Here is an 18772-nt window from a genome sequence, read left to right as displayed (position 1 = left end):
CAAATTTTCAACAATTTTTCTTAATTTTTCAGGAGGAGCCTGGATAATCCGATTGGGAGACAAAGAAGTGGAATATAATTTTGATTTCCGATTCTACATCACCACTAAACTTAGCAATCCTCACTATCCACCTGAGGTCTCAACTAAAACTACCATTGTCAACTTCGCTGTGAAGGAACAAGGTAAGTTAAAACTCGTGGGGTATCCTTATCTTGGGCATGACAACAGGGGCAAGCAACTCTGTCTGATAAGAAGGGATGTTACTCTAGCTAAGGACTATTTCTGACCACAACGACATCAAATTAATGATAACTCATCAGTTTTGAATAAAAAAAAGAGACTTTTCATATTTTATCTACTATGTAGGTCTGGAGGCCCAACTACTGGGTATTGTGGTTCGTAAAGAAAGACCAGAGTTAGAAGAACAGAAAGACAGTCTAGTCAGAAATATCGCGTCTGGTAAGAAGAAACTGGTAGAATGTGAAGATGAGATTCTGAGGTTCGTTCGATTTTAAGTTTTAACAAAATAAGACCAAATCTTAGCAATAAACTGTAGACTGTAGATGATGAACTTCCTTCCTTTTTAGAGAGTCCACATAGCTAATCTTTTTTCATCATTTTCAGATTACTGAACGAAACTAAAGGTTCTCTGTTGGATGATGAACAACTTGTGAACACACTGCAGACATCTAAAACAACTTCTCAAGAAGTTTCCGAACAGCTCCAAATATCAGAACAAACTGAGGCAAAGATTGATGCCGCCCGAGAGGTGAGAGGCCATTTTTTATTAATAATCGGATAAAACAATACCAATTTGAGGACCATCCACAGAAATATTTTCGATTTGTCCTCACCTTCAAAAAATACCATTGAAAGTGTTGCTATAAACAATGAGTATGTGAACTCAGCATCTCTATCAGAGAGTCCACATAACTTTACTATGAAGAACTGTTAACAGCATTATGAATAGATAGCATTGTGGTCTTAAAACATCACATATGGTTGAAAGAGTTTGCTCCCCTTAGATAATGAAGTGCCTTGATAAGAGACCTAACAATTCCTGTGTAAAAACCTCCAAGATGATTCCAAACTTTTCCCTTGGTTGAACACTTCTCTTGGTTTGCTGGACGTCTCCGCCTCCTTGCTTTGTCGTACATTGTCATAGGTATGCTCTCCATTTCTGATAGCCAATCCTGAAGGTATGTATCAGATAAGGCTTGATGATCTGAAGTAAAGTAGACTATTCGTGTTTTTGTTTTGAATCTTCCCTGAGGTGTAGAAATATCTGTTGTCACGAATTCACATATTAGATCACAATAATTCATCTTGAATCACCACTTTTTTGCTACTCTGCATGCCAGTTGAAAGCCTGTCGTTTGCTTTTAATACACTTAACTTCGTAAGCTTGCTCATGGATGCCAGTTTTAGAAAATTTCACCAAGCACTTATGTGATCTAGCTTACTGCTTGAATCATATTTTTTGGGCTTTTGATGGATGTTTTTAAGAAGATGTAGCAGATGAAATGTCAGGGAACTGTGATAGCATCAGTTTACACCATTCCTATTTCAATCACACGTCTGTGGTTCCGTAATGCAAATTTAGCGATTAGTGACAAATTGCAGGAACCACAGAAGTCTGATTTGAATGATGCAAATTGATACTATCAGTGTCCCCTATACACAAAAAAAATATAGAAAACCTCTTTACAATCCCTTTAAAACCTAAATAATATGCTTATTTGACCTAATGTATATCTCTAAATGCATAAACTTTGTATCTAACCTTAAAAATCTATCTAACCTAGCCCGCTATATATCCTTATCTAACCTAAATATAACCTCATCCAGTGAAATGTAATCACATATAGCGCTTATCTAACCTAACCTATAACCTTATCCAATTATATATCTTCATTATGCTGACCTATATCTCCTCAAATCTATCCTATAATATGAATGAATCATCAATTCAACCAATCTGATCTTATTTCAGGGTTATCGTCAATGTGCTCAACGTGCTTCGATCCTGTTTTTTGTGCTGAATGATATGAGCAGGATTGATCCTATGTACCAATTCTCATTAGATGCCTACATCGAGTTGTTCATCCTGTCAATTGAGAAAAGTCAACGTAGTTCCAAACTAGAGGAACGAATCCTGAATCTTAATGAATACCATACTTATGCTGTGTACAGGTAGGCTTACTGAGTTATCTCCCTTGTTGGATTTCTCATAATTGATGAGGATCGTGTATCTGAAACTTGTGTCAGCAGTATGAGATTAGCTCTAGTTAATTAGTTAATATTGAATCTTATATTGGAAAGTTCACTTCCATTTATTCAAATTTTTTTTTCTTTTTCAGATATACCTGTCGAGGGTTGTTTGAAAGACACAAGCTTCTCTTCTCTTTCCAAATGTGTGCCAAGATCTTGGAGCATGCTGGAAAAATCAACATGGACGAATACAACTTCTTCTTACGGGGTGGAGTGGTATGTACACCTTTAGGTTTTGTTAATGATAATCAAGGAAAGATCAACGTTAAGAGGTTTGGTCAAGTACTAGCTGGTAGAAAAGGAAGTCTGTGAAGCTAAGATGTTATCCTTGTAAAATATAGTTGTTTACTTCTTTCTTTGTTTTGAAACATTGCTGGAGAGAAAAAGATTCCTTGTTTGCCTGGGTACAGTTTCCCCTTTTTATCTATTTCTGTAGCTTTATTGCTATGTCATCATTGGAAAGTGTATTCAACAACAAAGGATTTTTCTGAATGATTTATCTTCTAGGTGATCGACAGAGAAAATCAAATGGATAACCCATGTTCAGCTTGGTTATCAGATAACGCGTGGGATAACATCACAGAGCTGGATAAATTGATCAACTTCCACGGTGTAATAACATCTTTTGAACAATACCCACGAGACTGGAGGAACTGGTTTACCTCCCCTGAGCCCGAGACCACGTCACTACCAGGTAGGAGATAATAGATTATTAGCGATAGAATTGCTCCTTTGAGAACAAGCCATAGCACAATCAGTAAGAGCCTTTGAATTTTAAATGACATCATTTCATTGGTTATGTCAAACAAAATGATGGTTGTGGGCTCTCATCTGGATCGGTGTGTGAAATTCTGGTGATTTTGAATAAATCATCTTTCATCATTTTTCTTGTCAACTCAGATTTAAAGTGGTACTGTTGATGCTAGAAATTTGAATGCCAAGGACCATCTGGTAGGCAGTGTTGGAGCCAGGTATACGTCCGAGTGGGGGTCGAAATATCTGAGATTGCCCCAATCTCTAACCTTGTTGCTTTCGGGGCTGAGAGGGGTCCGCCAGCGCTGTTCCATTTCATTACAGTTGGGTGTAAACTCCATTTCATTTGAATTCCAGGTGAATGGGACAATGCATGTAATGAACTACAGAGAATGTTGTTGCTGAGGTCTCTACGACCTGATAGAGTGTCATTCTGTGCCACATCTTTCATCGTCAACAACTTGGGCTCCAAGTTTGTGGAACCACCTGTATTGGATATGCAGTCTGTCGTAGATGATTCTACCACTAGGACTCCGTTGATCTTTGTACTCTCGGCTGGAGTGGTAAGTGGAAGCAGTTCCATCTTTACAATAGCTAACTATTACAAACTCCCATCTAATACCTTGACATCTTTAGATACTTTTCTTGTTTGAAAGTCATATGGCAACTGTTGGCTAGCTTCAAAAATATGAGTTATCTCCCTTGTAGAGTTGATCTCTTGACAAACGAAATTCTAAGTATAGTATGCTAATGCTGCTGTCCTGGTATTTACCCTTATAGCACACTGCATGGCATTGCCCATCTTCATTACCCCAATTGGGTGCAGAAGCACCATTCATTTTATTTTGTTTGTCCCAAATTGATCTAAATTCACGATGATTTTTTTTTTGCAGGACCCAACAAGTTCCCTACATCAATTAGCTGAGAACTGTAAAATGAGTAACCGATTCCACACCCTGTCTCTAGGTCAAGGTCAAGCTCCCATAGCAACTAGACTTATCAAGCAAGGTGTGAAAGAGGTAAGGTCAGAGTTTGAGAATCCAAGTTATTATTGTTATTGAATCAATGCAAACAAGGTTGGCCACCTACCAGATGGTAGAAAGGATCCTTGACCAAGTACCAGTTGGTAGAAAGGATCCTCGTGAAAATTGGCTGTTCTTTCGTTGAATTTTTCTGTTTTATATTCCAGGGTCACTGGGTATTCTTAGCTAACTGTCATTTATCATTGAGCTGGATGCCCCAACTTGACAAACTGGTAGAGCAGCTGCAGATCGAGGAACCCCATCCAGATTTCAGGCTCTGGCTGTCCTCCAGTCCTCATCCAGAATTCCCCATTTCCATCCTTCAGCAGGGTATCAAGATGACCACAGAACCTCCCAAGGTTTGTACCACTTATTTTTTCCTGAGGCTTTATCAGCCTAGAATAGTAAGAAGTAAAACTCCAATTAGTCCAATAAGATACATTAGTTCAATAATTTCAGAAAAAAACTTAAGAACAATTTTGTTGTAGCTAATACTAGTTTCTTTTCCGAGACAATCTAAGAAATTCTGAATGGCATATGTTACAAAAATCCATTTTAAATTTGACAATAATTCTTTTTCAGGGATTGAAAGCCAACATGAAGCGTCTGTATAATCTGATTACAGAGAACCAGTTTCATCGTTGTGGAAAACAGGATAAATACAAGAAACTTCTCTTCTCTCTCTGTTTCTTCCATTCTATCCTGCTGGAGAGACGAAAATTCTTGATGCTCGGATGGAACATTGCTTACGAATTCAACGACTCAGATTTTGAGGTAAGTGTTTAAAGGATGTACCAAAAGCTGATTCCTAGACAAATGGAAAGCACAAGAAGAAATACTAATGTTGTTCTTGTGTAATTTCCTTGAGCTGTAGTGGCTCAGTGAGTTAGAACCTTGCTCACTAACCTGAAGGGCCAGGGTTCAATCCCAGCACAATTCCAGATGATATCTTCAGATGTTTCAACCTAGTGATGCAAGTCAGAGGAACTGAAGTAGACAAAGCCTGAAGTCATCAGATCTGACAACAAACCAGGACTCATTTTCATTTTGTAGGTGTCCGAGAATCTTCTAAGTATCTATTTAGACACGTATGAAGAGACGCCATGGGATGCTTTGAAATATCTGATAGCTGGTATCAACTATGGTGGACATGTTACAGATGATTATGACCGACGCTTGTTGATGACTTATGTTAATGATCAATTCACTGAAGCGGCCTTGACAACACCATTCTTTAGGTGAGTTACTTCCCTTGACCAAGCATTTCTTTGGGTTATTTCCCTTGTCCATATCACTCAAAAGTTGAGTTACTTCCCTTGTCTATGACACTCTTACGATGAATTATTTCCCTTACTTACCTCACGCCATTCTTAAGATGAGTTACTTCCCTTGTCCAATATGCTTTGTGAGTATCCAATGAGTTTTTTTTCCCTTTTCATGACACTCTTTAGCTGAGCTATTTCCCAAGATTTATTGTTAATGCTCATTTCTCTTCTTGTTCTCAATCTGTATCAATCCATTTTCTTTTTCAGAGTATCTTCTCTACCTACATACTACATACCAAAAGATGGTCCACTGGCCTCGTACAAGGAATACATCAGTATGTTACCAAATATAGATCATCCTGAAGCCTTCGGTCAGCATCCCAACGCAGATATCACCTCTCAGATTCAAGACACTAGAATCCTATTCGACACCCTGCTGTCCCTACAACCACAAGTTTCTAGCACTGCTGGCGAAAGTCGTGAAGACAAGGTAAGAATTTTGGATTCAGCGCTGAAAATTGAAATTTGTGAGTCAGCTGCTTTTTTTTCAAATTGAAGTTTATATCTTAAAGCTCATTAATGACATTTGGAGAGTTCACAAGCTAACATTGTGTTTATCTATTACAGGTGTTGGATTTAGCAGCCAATATTTTCCGTCAGATACCAGAGAATATTGATTATGAAGGAACAGCTCAGATACTGTCCACAGATCCATCTCCACTTAATGTGGTCCTCTTACAAGAGGTAGGTAGTCTGGGAGGGGGAACTTCAATTCAGGATCTCGGTTCTACATAAAAATCTTGTGATCAAATATTTTCCAAAGAATGGTATTTTTCAAACTTTGACACTCATTCCGCTATTTTGTCTGATGTCTGTGATTCCTGTAATTACAGAAATGCTAGCCCAAATATGACCTCAGTAGTGCTGCATTGCAAAAGCTGCTGATAATGTAGGACAGCAAATTTCATGGATTTTTCCACTTTCAGACATTTTCCATATATTTCATTGGGAAACAACTTCAGAACTGGTTGAACCTTGAATTGTCTGTGCCTAAAGAACTTTGATTGTGTATTTCAGATTCAAAGATACAATGCTTTATTAGAAGAGATCCGATCTTCCCTGACGGATTTAGAGAAAGGAATCCAAGGTTTGGTTGTGATGACCTTAGAATTAGAAAACATCTTTACCTGTATCTTTGATGGTAGAGTCCCACCAGCTTGGGAAAAGGTAAGCATCTTCTTTCATAAGTTAGTTGATGAACAATGAAAACCAAAAACTGTCTGAAAATTCTGACAGAGATCTGTATTGTTTGAAAAAATATGTTTAAGGAAACAGTTCATTTTTCATATATGAGAAAATTTTGTTCATAGCTTTTCTTTTGGTAAGGGAAATAACTCCATCAAATTATGTCAAAATAGAAGCATTGTAGTCATATGCAAGCTAACATTCATTCAAAAAAGGCTGGAAACTCCAATGAGTCATGTCAAAATAGAAGTGTTGGCCAAATACAAGCCTTTATTCTTATAAGGGAGGCAACTCCAATGAATCATGTCAAAACAAGCATTGTGATCTGTTGGTTTCATTCATACAAGGGAAGCAACTCCAATGAATCATGTCAAAATAGAAACATTGTAGTCTGTAGCTATTCATTAATTTCTAATAACTTTTCTCCTTACAGGCCTACCCATCAATGAAACCACTGTCAGCTTGGACCAGAGATTTGGTTTTAAGAGTAGAACAGTTTGCTAAATGGGCACAGACTGCTCATCCTCCAGTTCTATTCTGGATGGCTGCTTTCACCTTCCCTACTGGTTTCCTTACTGCTGTATTACAGAGTTCTGCTCGACTTAACAATGTAAGTTTTTTTATACCTTGAACGATTTGTATGTCCAAACTGTAAAAACAGAACCAAAATCCAACACCATACAAAATCAGGACACCAAACAAAGGCAGCATGAATCTAATTTTCTATAAAGAATGTAAGAAAATACTGTGGCTGATGCCATTGTCATTATAGGCATTTTTAATTGTAAGGGAAGTAACTCCAATGAGTTGAATGATGTCAATACTAACTGTGGTCTGTTGCATTGCTTGCCCTGCTGAATTGTTATTCCTAAATTTATAAGGGAAGCAACTCCATTGAGTGATGTCAAAAAATTACAATTGTGGTTTGTTGCCAATTTAATAAATTCTTTCTTCTAATCAGGTCTCCGTGAATTCACTGTAATGAATATAATAATTTAATTTTGTCCTAGGACCCATATATGGTCGAAACTAGAGCAAGAAAACAGGGTGTAAAACTCCATTCTATTTCATTCCAGGTCTCTATTGACTCCTTGTCATGGGAATTCACAGTGATGACAGTGGATGAATCCAACTTTGTAAAAGGGCCTATGGATGGTGTATTGGTTAAAGGACTGTTCCTACAGGGTGCTGGTTGGGATATGAAGAACACATGTCTTATAGAAGCTAATCCTATGCAGCTAGTATGTCCTATGCCTGTCATCCATTTTAAACCTGTAGAAAATAAGAAGAAATCAAGCAAAGGTACAGAATTTCGTTACTTTGATGCATCGAAATGTTCTTGTAAATTCTTCTCAGTCATTCATTCATCACTCAAGTTTCTCTCCTGTCAGAGATGCATTCAGAGGGGCTGACATATATAAAGTGTCTATTCCTGCAGATAGGGAAACCTACATATGTATTTATCTCTCATTGCACACTGCATGGCATTGCCTGTCTTAATTTACCCATTCAATTAAGCTTGATCCACTCAAAAATTTCGTCCAAAGAATGTTTTAATGTTAGAAGATAAGAATCTAGGACATCCTTTACGTGGCCAGGTGTTTCGAAAAGTAACTATATCTGCTTGGCGTGCAACACCCGCTTCTACTATAATGGTAAAAGCTTAATCTTATTTTTGTCTTCTTTTCAGGAACATACATGTGTCCCTGTTACTATTATCCCAACAGAACAGGTACCTCCTCCAGACCATCCTTCGTGGTGTCTGTTGAGTTGAAATGTGGTGAGAAGACAGCAGATCACTGGACCAAACGTGGTACAGCCTTATTGATGAGTTTAGACTATTAATGAGATACAGCTAGCATATTTATAAAAGATGATTGGAATCGTACTGTGAGATATTAAAAGAAATGAAAATACATGTAGAGACAGAATACTTAAAAAAAAAAAAAAAAAAAAAGGATACACATTTTTCGAAAATTAAGTTTTATACTAGTATTTGACAATGTCTTCATTTCAAAATCTGAAATTTTTGGTCCTGTTAGTTTAACATTTGCTGCTGATTGTACAATATTTCCTGTGATATCTGAATTTTTTATACAATTTTTATTTCATTATTCCACATTTTGTTAAGAAAATTGTGGGATCAATATCTTATTAGAATATGTGAATTTTCAGTTAAATTTCTAAGTTTCAAACAGCATTTGTCCTAAATTTTTGGACAGGCTTCCTTTCAATTTGTCCTCATTCAACAGCATTATATCCTCACTTATCTTACTACTAATATTACCATTATATTTGAAATCAGTCATAAAGCCAAATTTTACAGATTGTACAGCATTACTTAGCCAATTCTTTTTTCTTCCAACGTGGATTGTGTTTGCTTTGTTAAAATAGCTGATTGCATTACTGTTAATTGCATATGAAAACTCTATTATTGTAATCCCAAACTTTATCAGGACACTCCAGAAGGAATTCCAATTTAAAAAAATGAATCTGAGGGGCATCAGGTGATCCAGAAGAGTTAGTAAGCTATGTTCACTAACAGTAGGTTCTACCCTCAATAGTGTAAATCAATTTCAATTATTCGCGACCTACTTCAATTTCTAAATTCAAGCCCAATTATTAGTTTAAATTCACATGAATTTCCGTCCCCATTTGTTATTTATTTAGTTATAAATTTTATTATTTATATTTATTGATATTTATACTGAAATTGTTGATATATAGATTTGTTATGGAAGAATAAAATACTGTATCAAAAATATTTAAGCTATATCTTAGTTTTCAAATTAGTTGAATTTATAGAGGCTGTAAGATAACCGGATTACAGATTAGACTACAGACCGAAATCGTGTTTCAATTGACTTCATTTATTGGAGTTACCTCCCCTTAGCTGCCATTTGCATTTTTAAGTGAACACCTGTTCAGTTTATTTCAAAATTGTAGCAGTTTAGTCCACTGTTTAGTTGCTCTGTGTTTCCAATTTTGTCCTTGAATAATGATAGTTTATGTTGGTTTTCTCCTTGTGATCACAAAATATAAAAAAATATTTTGGACTTGACTTGAAGTGCTATGTGAATCAATTTCCAAGTACAAGTAAATACATCGCCTCTTTTGGCCTCAGACCCTTCTGTTCAAAGTGTTTTGGGGTAAGTACAGATATTCCTTCAATCAAAGCAATATGGTTTCACACTCACAACCACCCACCCTCACCCTTTCTTGGATAATTTGTTTCGTTAAATTCTGTGAGCTTCGTCAATCATTCATGAGGGCTTGAAACTTTTTCTAAAATTGTCCTTACTCTTCGCACTTTGTGTTCTTCGTTTTCTGTATCCCAGAATAGTGGGACGTAAAACTCTATTAGATTTCATTCAAATTATTTTCATAAACACATGAACTCTGTCTACACAAGATCGAGCAATTGCTTTTGTTATTCAAATGAATCTCAACACGACACGGTAAAGGCTAAGAATACCCACAATGTTTACAAATAAACAAAACAAGTTGCTAATAATAATTTATTATAAAGGTGATAAATTAAAGAAAGGTCACAACCTAAAGCGTTAGCTTGTAACATCTTGTTTTTAGTTGATCCTATACTTCAATAGTAACCTTTAAAGGGATTGTAAAAATGTTTTCTAAACTTTTCCAATAAAACTTTTTATGACATCACTGCTTCTATTGATATATAAGCGTTATTGACGTCATTAAACGCTAAGTTTAAATGGAATTGCAAGAACCATAGATATCTGATTGAAAATTAGATTGCAGCAAATTGATGCTATCAGTGTCCACGATACACATAAAAAGTTTAGAAAATCTCTTCACAATCCCTTTAAATGGTAACAAGCTACTATAAATATATGGTGCCTTCGCTTCTTATTTTTTCAAATCTCCTGAAAAAAGAAAATTCATCAATAGTAAAGACAGGTACCATACAGCTGATGCAGTTCAATTTCAACCATCCGAAACACTTTTCAGAACTAAAATCCAACGTCAGGTTTGAAAAGATTTATGAAATACTCATGGAAAAATAGGAAATCCAAGAGTAAATCATGTTGTCATACATCTGATACAGTTCAATTTCAGCCATCTGTGTCTCTTTTCACGTTTAAAATCATACGTCAGGATTGAAAAAATTGATACAATACGTACACAATAAGGTTCTTTTGGTGCTGTTTTCAGACAATATTTCTGTGGCTCCGTTCCACTTCCGCTGTATGTGGATTCTGCGTAGTAGCCCATTCTGACTTTTCCGGCAACATGGGTGTCGCAGACGTTGGCCCAGTAATCGCAACCGTTGATGGAATTGGTAAAGTACGCAGTTGCTCTGTTGTGGCTGCATTCTGTAAGATGCAAATTAGAGATTAGATTTAAGTGATACACTGTCAAATGTGTTTGTAAAATACACGCATGGAAAATGGCAAATGACAGTGCCCGAACTATACACTGTAAAAACGTGTTTGTAAAATACACGCATGTCGGCAATTATTGAAAGTGCACCTACTATACACTGTAAAATGTTTTTGTGAAACACAAGCATGGAAAGGCAAAAATGGCAAATGAGAGTGCGCTATACACTGTAAAAAGTTTTCGTAAAACAGAAGATTTGTTTCATGAACCTCGCCGAGGCCCAGTAAATAGAGGACGGGGCGTTGCCTCTATGCCCCTTGTATCTACGAGCCTGCAACAAAGAGTGAAAACTTACTCGTCGAATCGCATCCGGGCTGTTCTTCGCCTCCGTTAGGATAGAAATCGACTGTTCCAAGGGTTTCACCACTTTTGTATCCGAAATCTGAAATCAGAAGATTGGAAGAAAATAAAATGGAGTTGTATATCCTACGACTGGTTGGTATCAAATATGTCAACATTGAGGCACAAACTGCAACAATTCCCATACATTGATCGAGATTTTTCACAGCTCCACAAATTATTGCAAGATGAAAAGCCCAATCGTTTAGTGACATCAGGTTATTCAAAAGACCTGTGTTATATTGGTGATCCTGTGGAGGGAAGAGATTGGGATATTCAGATATTTCTGTCGTTTGAGCAAACAATTCATGACGGAGGTTTCCACAATAGCATGTCCAGCTGTGTTTTGCTCCTCGTTGGCCAGGAGCGTAAAAATTGGTATGAGCAGTCCAAAAGGTTCACCAGAGGTGGAGACTCTCGGCGGTCTTTGCTTCTTATTCTTCTTGGTATGTAAGAAGCGTGAAAGGTGGTACAAGAAATTCAAAAGTTTCATTAAAAGGTTCAGAGTATCTTTGACTTACCCAATTCTTTCACATGCCCATCGTTGGTGTGGATCACGTCCACGAAGTCAGCATCAGTCTTGGCCAATCTTCCAGAAGGAGGGTTGTTGATAAATCTAAATCCAGCCGGGTCCAAGCCAGTGATTCGTCCTGGTTTATCGTTGGTTTCTAACTTCATATGTTTACCAGTAAATCCTGCTGCATGAGCTCCTAAACTGTGCCCAATGAGATGAATTTTGGATGCGTGCTGATGTTTCTTATCCATCATGGTCTTGATGAGATCCCCAGTGACGGTTCCGACTCTTCCGGTGTTGCCGACAGCCCAGAAATAGGATCGCCAGCTGATTCTGGCTCCGATTGCCCAATCTACGATAACAACGTTATCAATATCGTCCTGTAATGCAGATACCAAAAACGATATTAGCTATGTGGACTCTCTGAAAGAGATGCCGAGTTTACAAACCTAAATACACACTATTAGCTATGTGGATACAAACTTAAATACCAAAACGAATGTTGTGAATGTACACCTTGTTGCAGAGCATGCCCTTTAGACAGGAAATTGCACATTTGTTTGGAAGCAATCAATAAGGATATAGTCGTCGGACACCCAAAAGGCCATTGCCACTTTTCTGACACTTTTTCCCTCACTGCGCACGGCACAACGTTTCGCAGCCAATTGTGGAAACGTGGAACTTAAACCTCATACTTACCAATTTCAAAAGTTCGTTTTTCATGTTCTGAATCCAAGTTGACAAACCATTATCAGTATTGCCGTGAAAGAGAAAGACGGTCTTGCCATCACTGACGAACGTGTTACCCAAGTTCTTTTGGTTGATGTATTCCGGAACATTGTCGTTGCCCTTAGTGTACAGCAGGTAGTTAATGTCGAATTTTGGTGGCTCGTTGTGGGGAATCTTGTGGCCTTAAATGAAATTAATAGATATTTTTAAGTATGCGGACTCAATGAAAGGGTTAAACCTAAATTTCAAATAAAACTCAGAATGTCGAAAATGCCAATAGCTTTGTGGACTCTATAGAAAGGATGTTGAATAGATGTTATTAACTATGTGGACTCTCTGAAAAGGATATAGAATTGACAAACTTAGTGGCTGAGTGGATACTAGAATACCAAATAAATATTATTAACCACGCGGACTCTCTAAAATGATGATATATCAGCTTGTGTCATATCGAATATAAGCGAATTGTTCGGAATAACTTGAGCACAATATTTTGCATCAATGAATTTTATTGGGCTAGAGTTAAGCTCAAACCAAACATAACTTAACTCGCAAGGTCTTGATCGACCAAATTGTGCCCCTTTGGCCAAGAATTCAAAAATAAACTTACCGTCATTATCGTTTTCAGCAGAATTGCTTTGTTTCAATCCCAACAACTGTAAGTAATGATAAAAGAATCCTTTTGGTTTATCAGCTTCTTTACTTTCGTTACTACCATCATCGCCATTGCTATCACTGCCATCGCTGCTGTCACTGTCGCTTTCACTGCCATGGCTATCATTGTTGTTGCTGTCACTGTCATGGCTTTCACTATCATCACTGTCATGACTGTCACTGCCATGGCTATCGCTGCTGTCACTATCTTGGCTGCTGCTGTCACTGTCATGGCTGTTGCTATCATTGTCATGGCTATTGCCGTCACTGTCATGGCTATCGCTGTCACTACTGTCATGGCTGTCGCTATCACTATCATGACTATCATTGTCATGGCTATCGCTGTTACTGACGCTATCACTGTCTCGACTGTTGCTGTCATAGCTGTCGCTTCCACTGTCATGGTTGTTGCTATTACTGTTGATATCGCTGTCGTTGTCATGGCTATCGCTGTTGCTGTCGCTATCACTGTCTCGGCTGCTGTCACTGTCATGGCTGTTGCTATCATTGTCATGGCTGTTGCTGTCATTGTCATGACTGTCGCTGTCACTACTGTCACTGTCATGGCTGTCGCTATCACTATCATGGCTATCATTGTCATCGCTATCGCTGTTGCTGACGCTATCACTGTCTCGACTGCTGTCACTGTCATGGCTGTTGCTATCATTGTCATGGCTGTTGCTGTCATTGTCATGACTGTCGCTGTCACTACTGTCACTGTCATGGCTGTCGCTATCACTATCATGGCTATCATTGTCATCGCTATCGCTGTTCCCGACGCTATCACTGTCTCGGCTGTTGCTGTCATGGCTGTCGCTTCCACTGTCATGGTTGTTGCTATTACTGTTGTTATCGCTGTCATTGTCATGGCTATCGCTGTTGTTGTCGCTATCACTGTCTCGGCTGCTGTCACTGTCATGGCTGCTGCTGTCACTGTCATGGCTGTTGCTGTCATTGCCAGGGTTATCGCTGTTGCTGTCGCTATCACTGTCTCGGCTACTGCTGTCATGGCTGTTGCTATCATTGTCATGGCTGTTGCTGTCATTGTCATGGCTGTCGCTATCACTATCATGGCTATCATTTTCATCGCTATCGCTGTTCCTGACGATATCACTGTCTCGACTGTCTCTGTCATGGCTGTCGCTTCCACTGTCATTGCTGCTGTTGCTATTACTGTCGCTATCGCTGTTCTTGTCATGGCTATCGCTGTCTCGGCTGTTGCTGTTACTGTCATTGCTGTTGCTATCATTGTCATGACTGTTGCCGTCACTGCCATGGCTATCGCTGTCACTACTGGCACTGTCATGGCTGTCGCTATCACTGTCTTGGCTGCTGCTGTCACTGTCATGGCTGCTGCTCTCATTGTCATGGCTGCTGCTGTCACTGTCATGGCTATCGCTGCCATTGCTGTCATTGTCATGGCTATCGCTGTTGCTGTCGCTGTCATTGCTGTCATTGTCATGGCTATCGCTGTTGCTGTCGCTGTCATGGCTGCTGCTCTCATTGTCATGGCTGCTTCTGTCACTGTCATGGCTATCGCTGTTGCTGTCGCTGTCACTGCTGTCATTGTCATGGCTATCGGTGTCGCTGTCACTGCTGTCATTGTCATGGCGATCGCTGTTGCTGTCGCTGTCACTGCTCTCATTGTCATGGCTATCGCTGTTGCTGTCGCTATCACTGTCTCGGCTGTCACTATCATGGCTGTCGCTATGGCTGCTGTCACTGTCATGGCTCTTGCTATCACTGTGGTTGTCATTGTCGCTGCTTTCGCTATCATTGTCTCGGCTGTCGCTACCATTCTCATTCTCATCGATATCACTGCTGTCATGATCATGGCTGCTGCTATCACTGTGGCTATTGCTGTCATTGTTGTTGCTACCGCTATCACTGCTGTCATGATCATGGCTGTTGCTATCACTGTGGCTATTGCTGTCATTGTTGTTGCTACCGCTATCACTGCTGTCATGATCATGGCTGTCGCTGTCACTGCCATTACTATCACTGCCATGGCTGTCGCTATGATTGTCGTTGCTGTTGCTGTCACTGTCATGGCTATTGCTGTCGCTGTTACTGTCTTGGTTATTGCCGTCACTTCTATCACTGTCACTAAAGGTAGTGCTATCGTGACGAAGCTGATTTCTACCACTTTCATCGCTGTCTTTGTCATTGGTGTTTTCATCACTAGCTTGTTTGTCGTCATCATTTGCTTTGATGTCAAGATTAGTTTTAATGTCGTTATCAATATCTTTGATTTCGCCACCATAAGCGTTCTTGGCGTCTTCATAAGCTTGTTTGGCGTCAGCATGGACATGTTTGGCATCATCAAAGGCTTTTTTGGCATCATCAAAATCGTGTTTGGCGTCATCATAGGCTTGTTTGGCGTCATCATAAGCTTGTTTGTCGTCATCATAAGCTTTTTTGTCATCATCTTTGGCTTGTTTGGCGTCATCATAGGCTTGTTTGGCGTCATCATGGACTTGTTTGGCGTCATCATAAGTTTGTTTGGCGTCATCATGAACTTGTTTGGCGTTATCATAAGCGTGTTTGGTTTCATCATAGGCAAGTTTAGCGTCATCAAAGGCTTTTTTTTCGTGACCATTGGTTTCTTTGGTGTCATCTTTGGCTTGCTCGTCTACACCATTGACTTTGTTGTCGTCACCTTTGTGTTTGTCGCCATTTTTCTCCAAATCCATATCAATTGCTAATCTTATTCCATCTCCCCTTAGAGATACTTCACCAATTTTGAAGTTCATGGCCATGTTCAATGCCTGGAGGACATTTTGGATGCTCGGATAAAGCTTTATATGTCGTACAAGTGGCCAGTTGCCGTCGGAATGGAATCCTTTGGCACCATTGTCGTCATCAGCTTTATCGTCTTCATTACGATCATCATGAACATGGTCCTGGTCTTCGTTATGATCATCATTATCATGGTCGTTGTCGTCAATGCCATCTTTTCTGTCGTGGGTCAAAGCATTCTGATCATCACTATCATCAGACCATCTTCTCTTCTCTATATTTCGCCCAAGAACACAGCTTAGGGTAACCAAGAGACAAAAGCAGAGCATGAGTACCTTCATGTTGACTTGACTGACGTCGTAACTGAGTACCACTGACTGTTTCCCATTTGAGCTTTCTATTTATTTGGAAGTTTGACAGATAAAAATCATTTTCAGTTTTCAAAAAAAAAATTTAAACAGATTGATTAAAATACATAAAAGGATTTTTTTTTAATTCTAGATGACATTGAGTACGTGACATTACTTACAATCACCTTGAAGCTGAGACTGTCGTTACAGTGGGTGTACAATGGGAGCATTAGCCTCTCCTAAAAAAGTGGTTTGCACCCCCAATTGTACCCCCACTTTATTTTCAACAAACTTAAAATGTCTACCTTTTTCTCCAAAATATGTGATAATGGGGACTCAGGTATGGAAGCCGGCTATGGCCATATTACCCTCGCCCACGAGAAGTCGAGAGACGACAAAGCGAGGAAAAAGGCGATAAAGCGAGGGTAAAATAAGGCGAGGAAGAAGGAAAAGTTTCCTCGGTTTCTCGCCATTTTCCCGCTTTCTCGACTTCTCGCCTTTTTTACTCTCGCTTTCTCGCCTTTTTCCTCGTTTTTTTTCTCGTCTTTTTCTTCGCTTTCTCGCCTTTTCCTCGCCTTTTTTTCATCGCTTTCTGGCCCTTTTCCTCGCTTTCTCGCCTTTTTCTTCGCCTTTTTTCCTCGTCCCTTTCCTCGCTTTTTTCATTCGTCTTTATCAGTGCACATATTTTTATGAAATTGTTAATTTAATTTAATTATTGAAAAATCCATTAAAAAACATACGAAATTTATTTCGAATTAAAATACAGATGTGACGTCACTCTTTGATCTCGGCGTACCATTATCCAACATAATGGTACTGGCAAACGGCCATGAGTCCAATATTGACATTAATAATGGACTCCAAATATTAAACTCTTGGTCTTTGCCAAGTAAATGTGACCTGTTTTATAAATGTGTTCACGATTGACTTGGCTTCAAAATAGTATGTGAACGCTAGTCATGATAATTGATCTAAGATTTATTCTTAGAATAAGAGTATTTTCCTTATTTTGTCAGACATAATTAAGCACTAAAATCTCTTCACAAACAACACTCATGTTTCAAATTTGATACAGCCACGGGAAAATAATTCCAATACCTCGGTCATCCGTGTCACTAACTGCTTATAAAATCTAACAATGCAAAATATAAATCACGAAACGATGCCGTATATGCCATGACTGTGGTGTATTTAGGGGCCATAACAAATACCCCGCCTTCTTAGATTAGATACATTTTACAAGGATCCCCAACATATCAAGTGCCAAATTAAATCAAGAGAGGGGAGCCGAGGGCCTCGGATGCCCGCTCCGTCAATAAAATCCTCGCAATTCCACTGAACATAAATCTTGTATTTCGATTCTGAAAAACTTGATTTTTATAAATTATTTTTATAATTATTTCGTTAAAATGAATTTCCTTTAAACGAAATAATTAATTCGTTTAAACCAAATAAGTTATTCGGTATTAACCTGATAGTATTTCGTTTAAACGAAATAAGAAATGTATTTCGGTTGAACGAAAAAGAAATGTATTTCATTTAAACGAAATAATTAATTTGTTTGAACGAAATAAGTTATTCGATTAAACGAAATAATTATTTCGTTAAAATGAAATAAAAAAAATGTATTTTGTTTAATCGAAATAAGAATTTCGTTTAAACGAAATAAGTTATTCGATAGTAACCTGATAGTATTTCGTTTAAACAAAATAAGAAATGTATTTCGTTTAAACGAAATAATTAATTTGTTTAAACGAAATAATTTTCCGTAATTTTATGAAATATTTCGTTTTAACGAAATAATTAATTCGATTAAACGAAGTAATTATTTCATTCAAATGAAATAAAAAAAAACTATTTCGTTTAAATGAAATAAGTAATTCGTTTAAACGAAAACTTATTTCGTATAAAGGAAATATATGATATTATTTCGTTGAAACGAATTAATTATTTCGTTTAAACGAATTAATTATTTTGTTAAAACGAAATATTTTATAAAAGTACGGAAAATTGCGCCTGTGGCCTAAGGGGCTCCGTAGATACGATATTGAGGAGCTTTCGACCATTAACCCATACAGATTGCAATTAATCACACGTAACACGCCATATTCCTTCAAAATAAATTTTGCTATTGTTCCATGCATACGGAATTTTTGCATTTTGTATTTAACATCGGTACCCATGTCGGTCGCTCCGTTCTCATTATTGGTAATCGAATGAGAATCTAGCTTTAAGTCGATTTTGTTTAAAGAACAAAAATTGTATATATATGTTTACGAAATGGGATGGGCAATAAACAAATCGGCTCCTTTTCTATTTTGAATCTATCCAAAAATTAAATGTTTTCCCCTTCTTCTTCATTGCATCAGACAAGTGTAAATTGTGTTGACACGTTATGTACTATGTTATCATTGGCGCCAATGACAAGGTTACGAAATCACAGGCACAGGACTCATAACTTAGTGAACTTAGTGTGTA

The 18772-nt window shown here is 38.1% G+C and overlaps 2 protein-coding genes across 2 annotated transcripts in view; one reads left to right on the top strand and one right to left on the bottom strand.

Moving 5' to 3' along the window:
- Positions 1 to 9320, top strand: part of LOTGIDRAFT_184938 (hypothetical protein) — a 38055-nt gene extending 28735 nt beyond the window's left edge. Inside the window, exons 58-74 of the mRNA XM_009046220.1 lie at positions 33 to 182; positions 367 to 499; positions 625 to 769; positions 1994 to 2193; positions 2361 to 2487; positions 2779 to 2965; positions 3382 to 3587; positions 3918 to 4043; positions 4214 to 4405; positions 4629 to 4820; positions 5100 to 5284; positions 5579 to 5801; positions 5939 to 6055; positions 6389 to 6538; positions 6990 to 7166; positions 7633 to 7858; positions 8247 to 9320. Coding sequence (XP_009044468.1) covers positions 33 to 182; positions 367 to 499; positions 625 to 769; positions 1994 to 2193; positions 2361 to 2487; positions 2779 to 2965; positions 3382 to 3587; positions 3918 to 4043; positions 4214 to 4405; positions 4629 to 4820; positions 5100 to 5284; positions 5579 to 5801; positions 5939 to 6055; positions 6389 to 6538; positions 6990 to 7166; positions 7633 to 7858; positions 8247 to 8401 — 2891 coding nt within the window. The 3' untranslated portion in view covers positions 8402 to 9320. The remainder of the gene's footprint in view (positions 1 to 32; positions 183 to 366; positions 500 to 624; positions 770 to 1993; positions 2194 to 2360; positions 2488 to 2778; positions 2966 to 3381; positions 3588 to 3917; positions 4044 to 4213; positions 4406 to 4628; positions 4821 to 5099; positions 5285 to 5578; positions 5802 to 5938; positions 6056 to 6388; positions 6539 to 6989; positions 7167 to 7632; positions 7859 to 8246) is intronic.
- Positions 9321 to 11271: 1951 nt separating this feature from the next.
- On the bottom strand, positions 11272 to 11974 carry LOTGIDRAFT_70058 (hypothetical protein; the record flags this gene model as incomplete). The annotated part of the gene is made up of 2 exons (XM_009046219.1): positions 11272 to 11335; positions 11826 to 11974. Coding segments are annotated over 2 exons (213 nt in total), but the record flags the coding sequence as incomplete, so codon positions are not given.
- Positions 11975 to 18772: the final 6798 nt, after the last annotated feature.

Source organism: Lottia gigantea (assembly GCF_000327385.1).
Source record: "Lottia gigantea unplaced genomic scaffold LOTGIsca_10, whole genome shotgun sequence".
NCBI classification, from domain to species: domain Eukaryota; kingdom Metazoa; phylum Mollusca; class Gastropoda; family Lottiidae; genus Lottia; species Lottia gigantea.
Note: the sequence above shows the minus strand (reverse complement) of the source record. Positions and strands in the feature narration are given on the sequence as shown.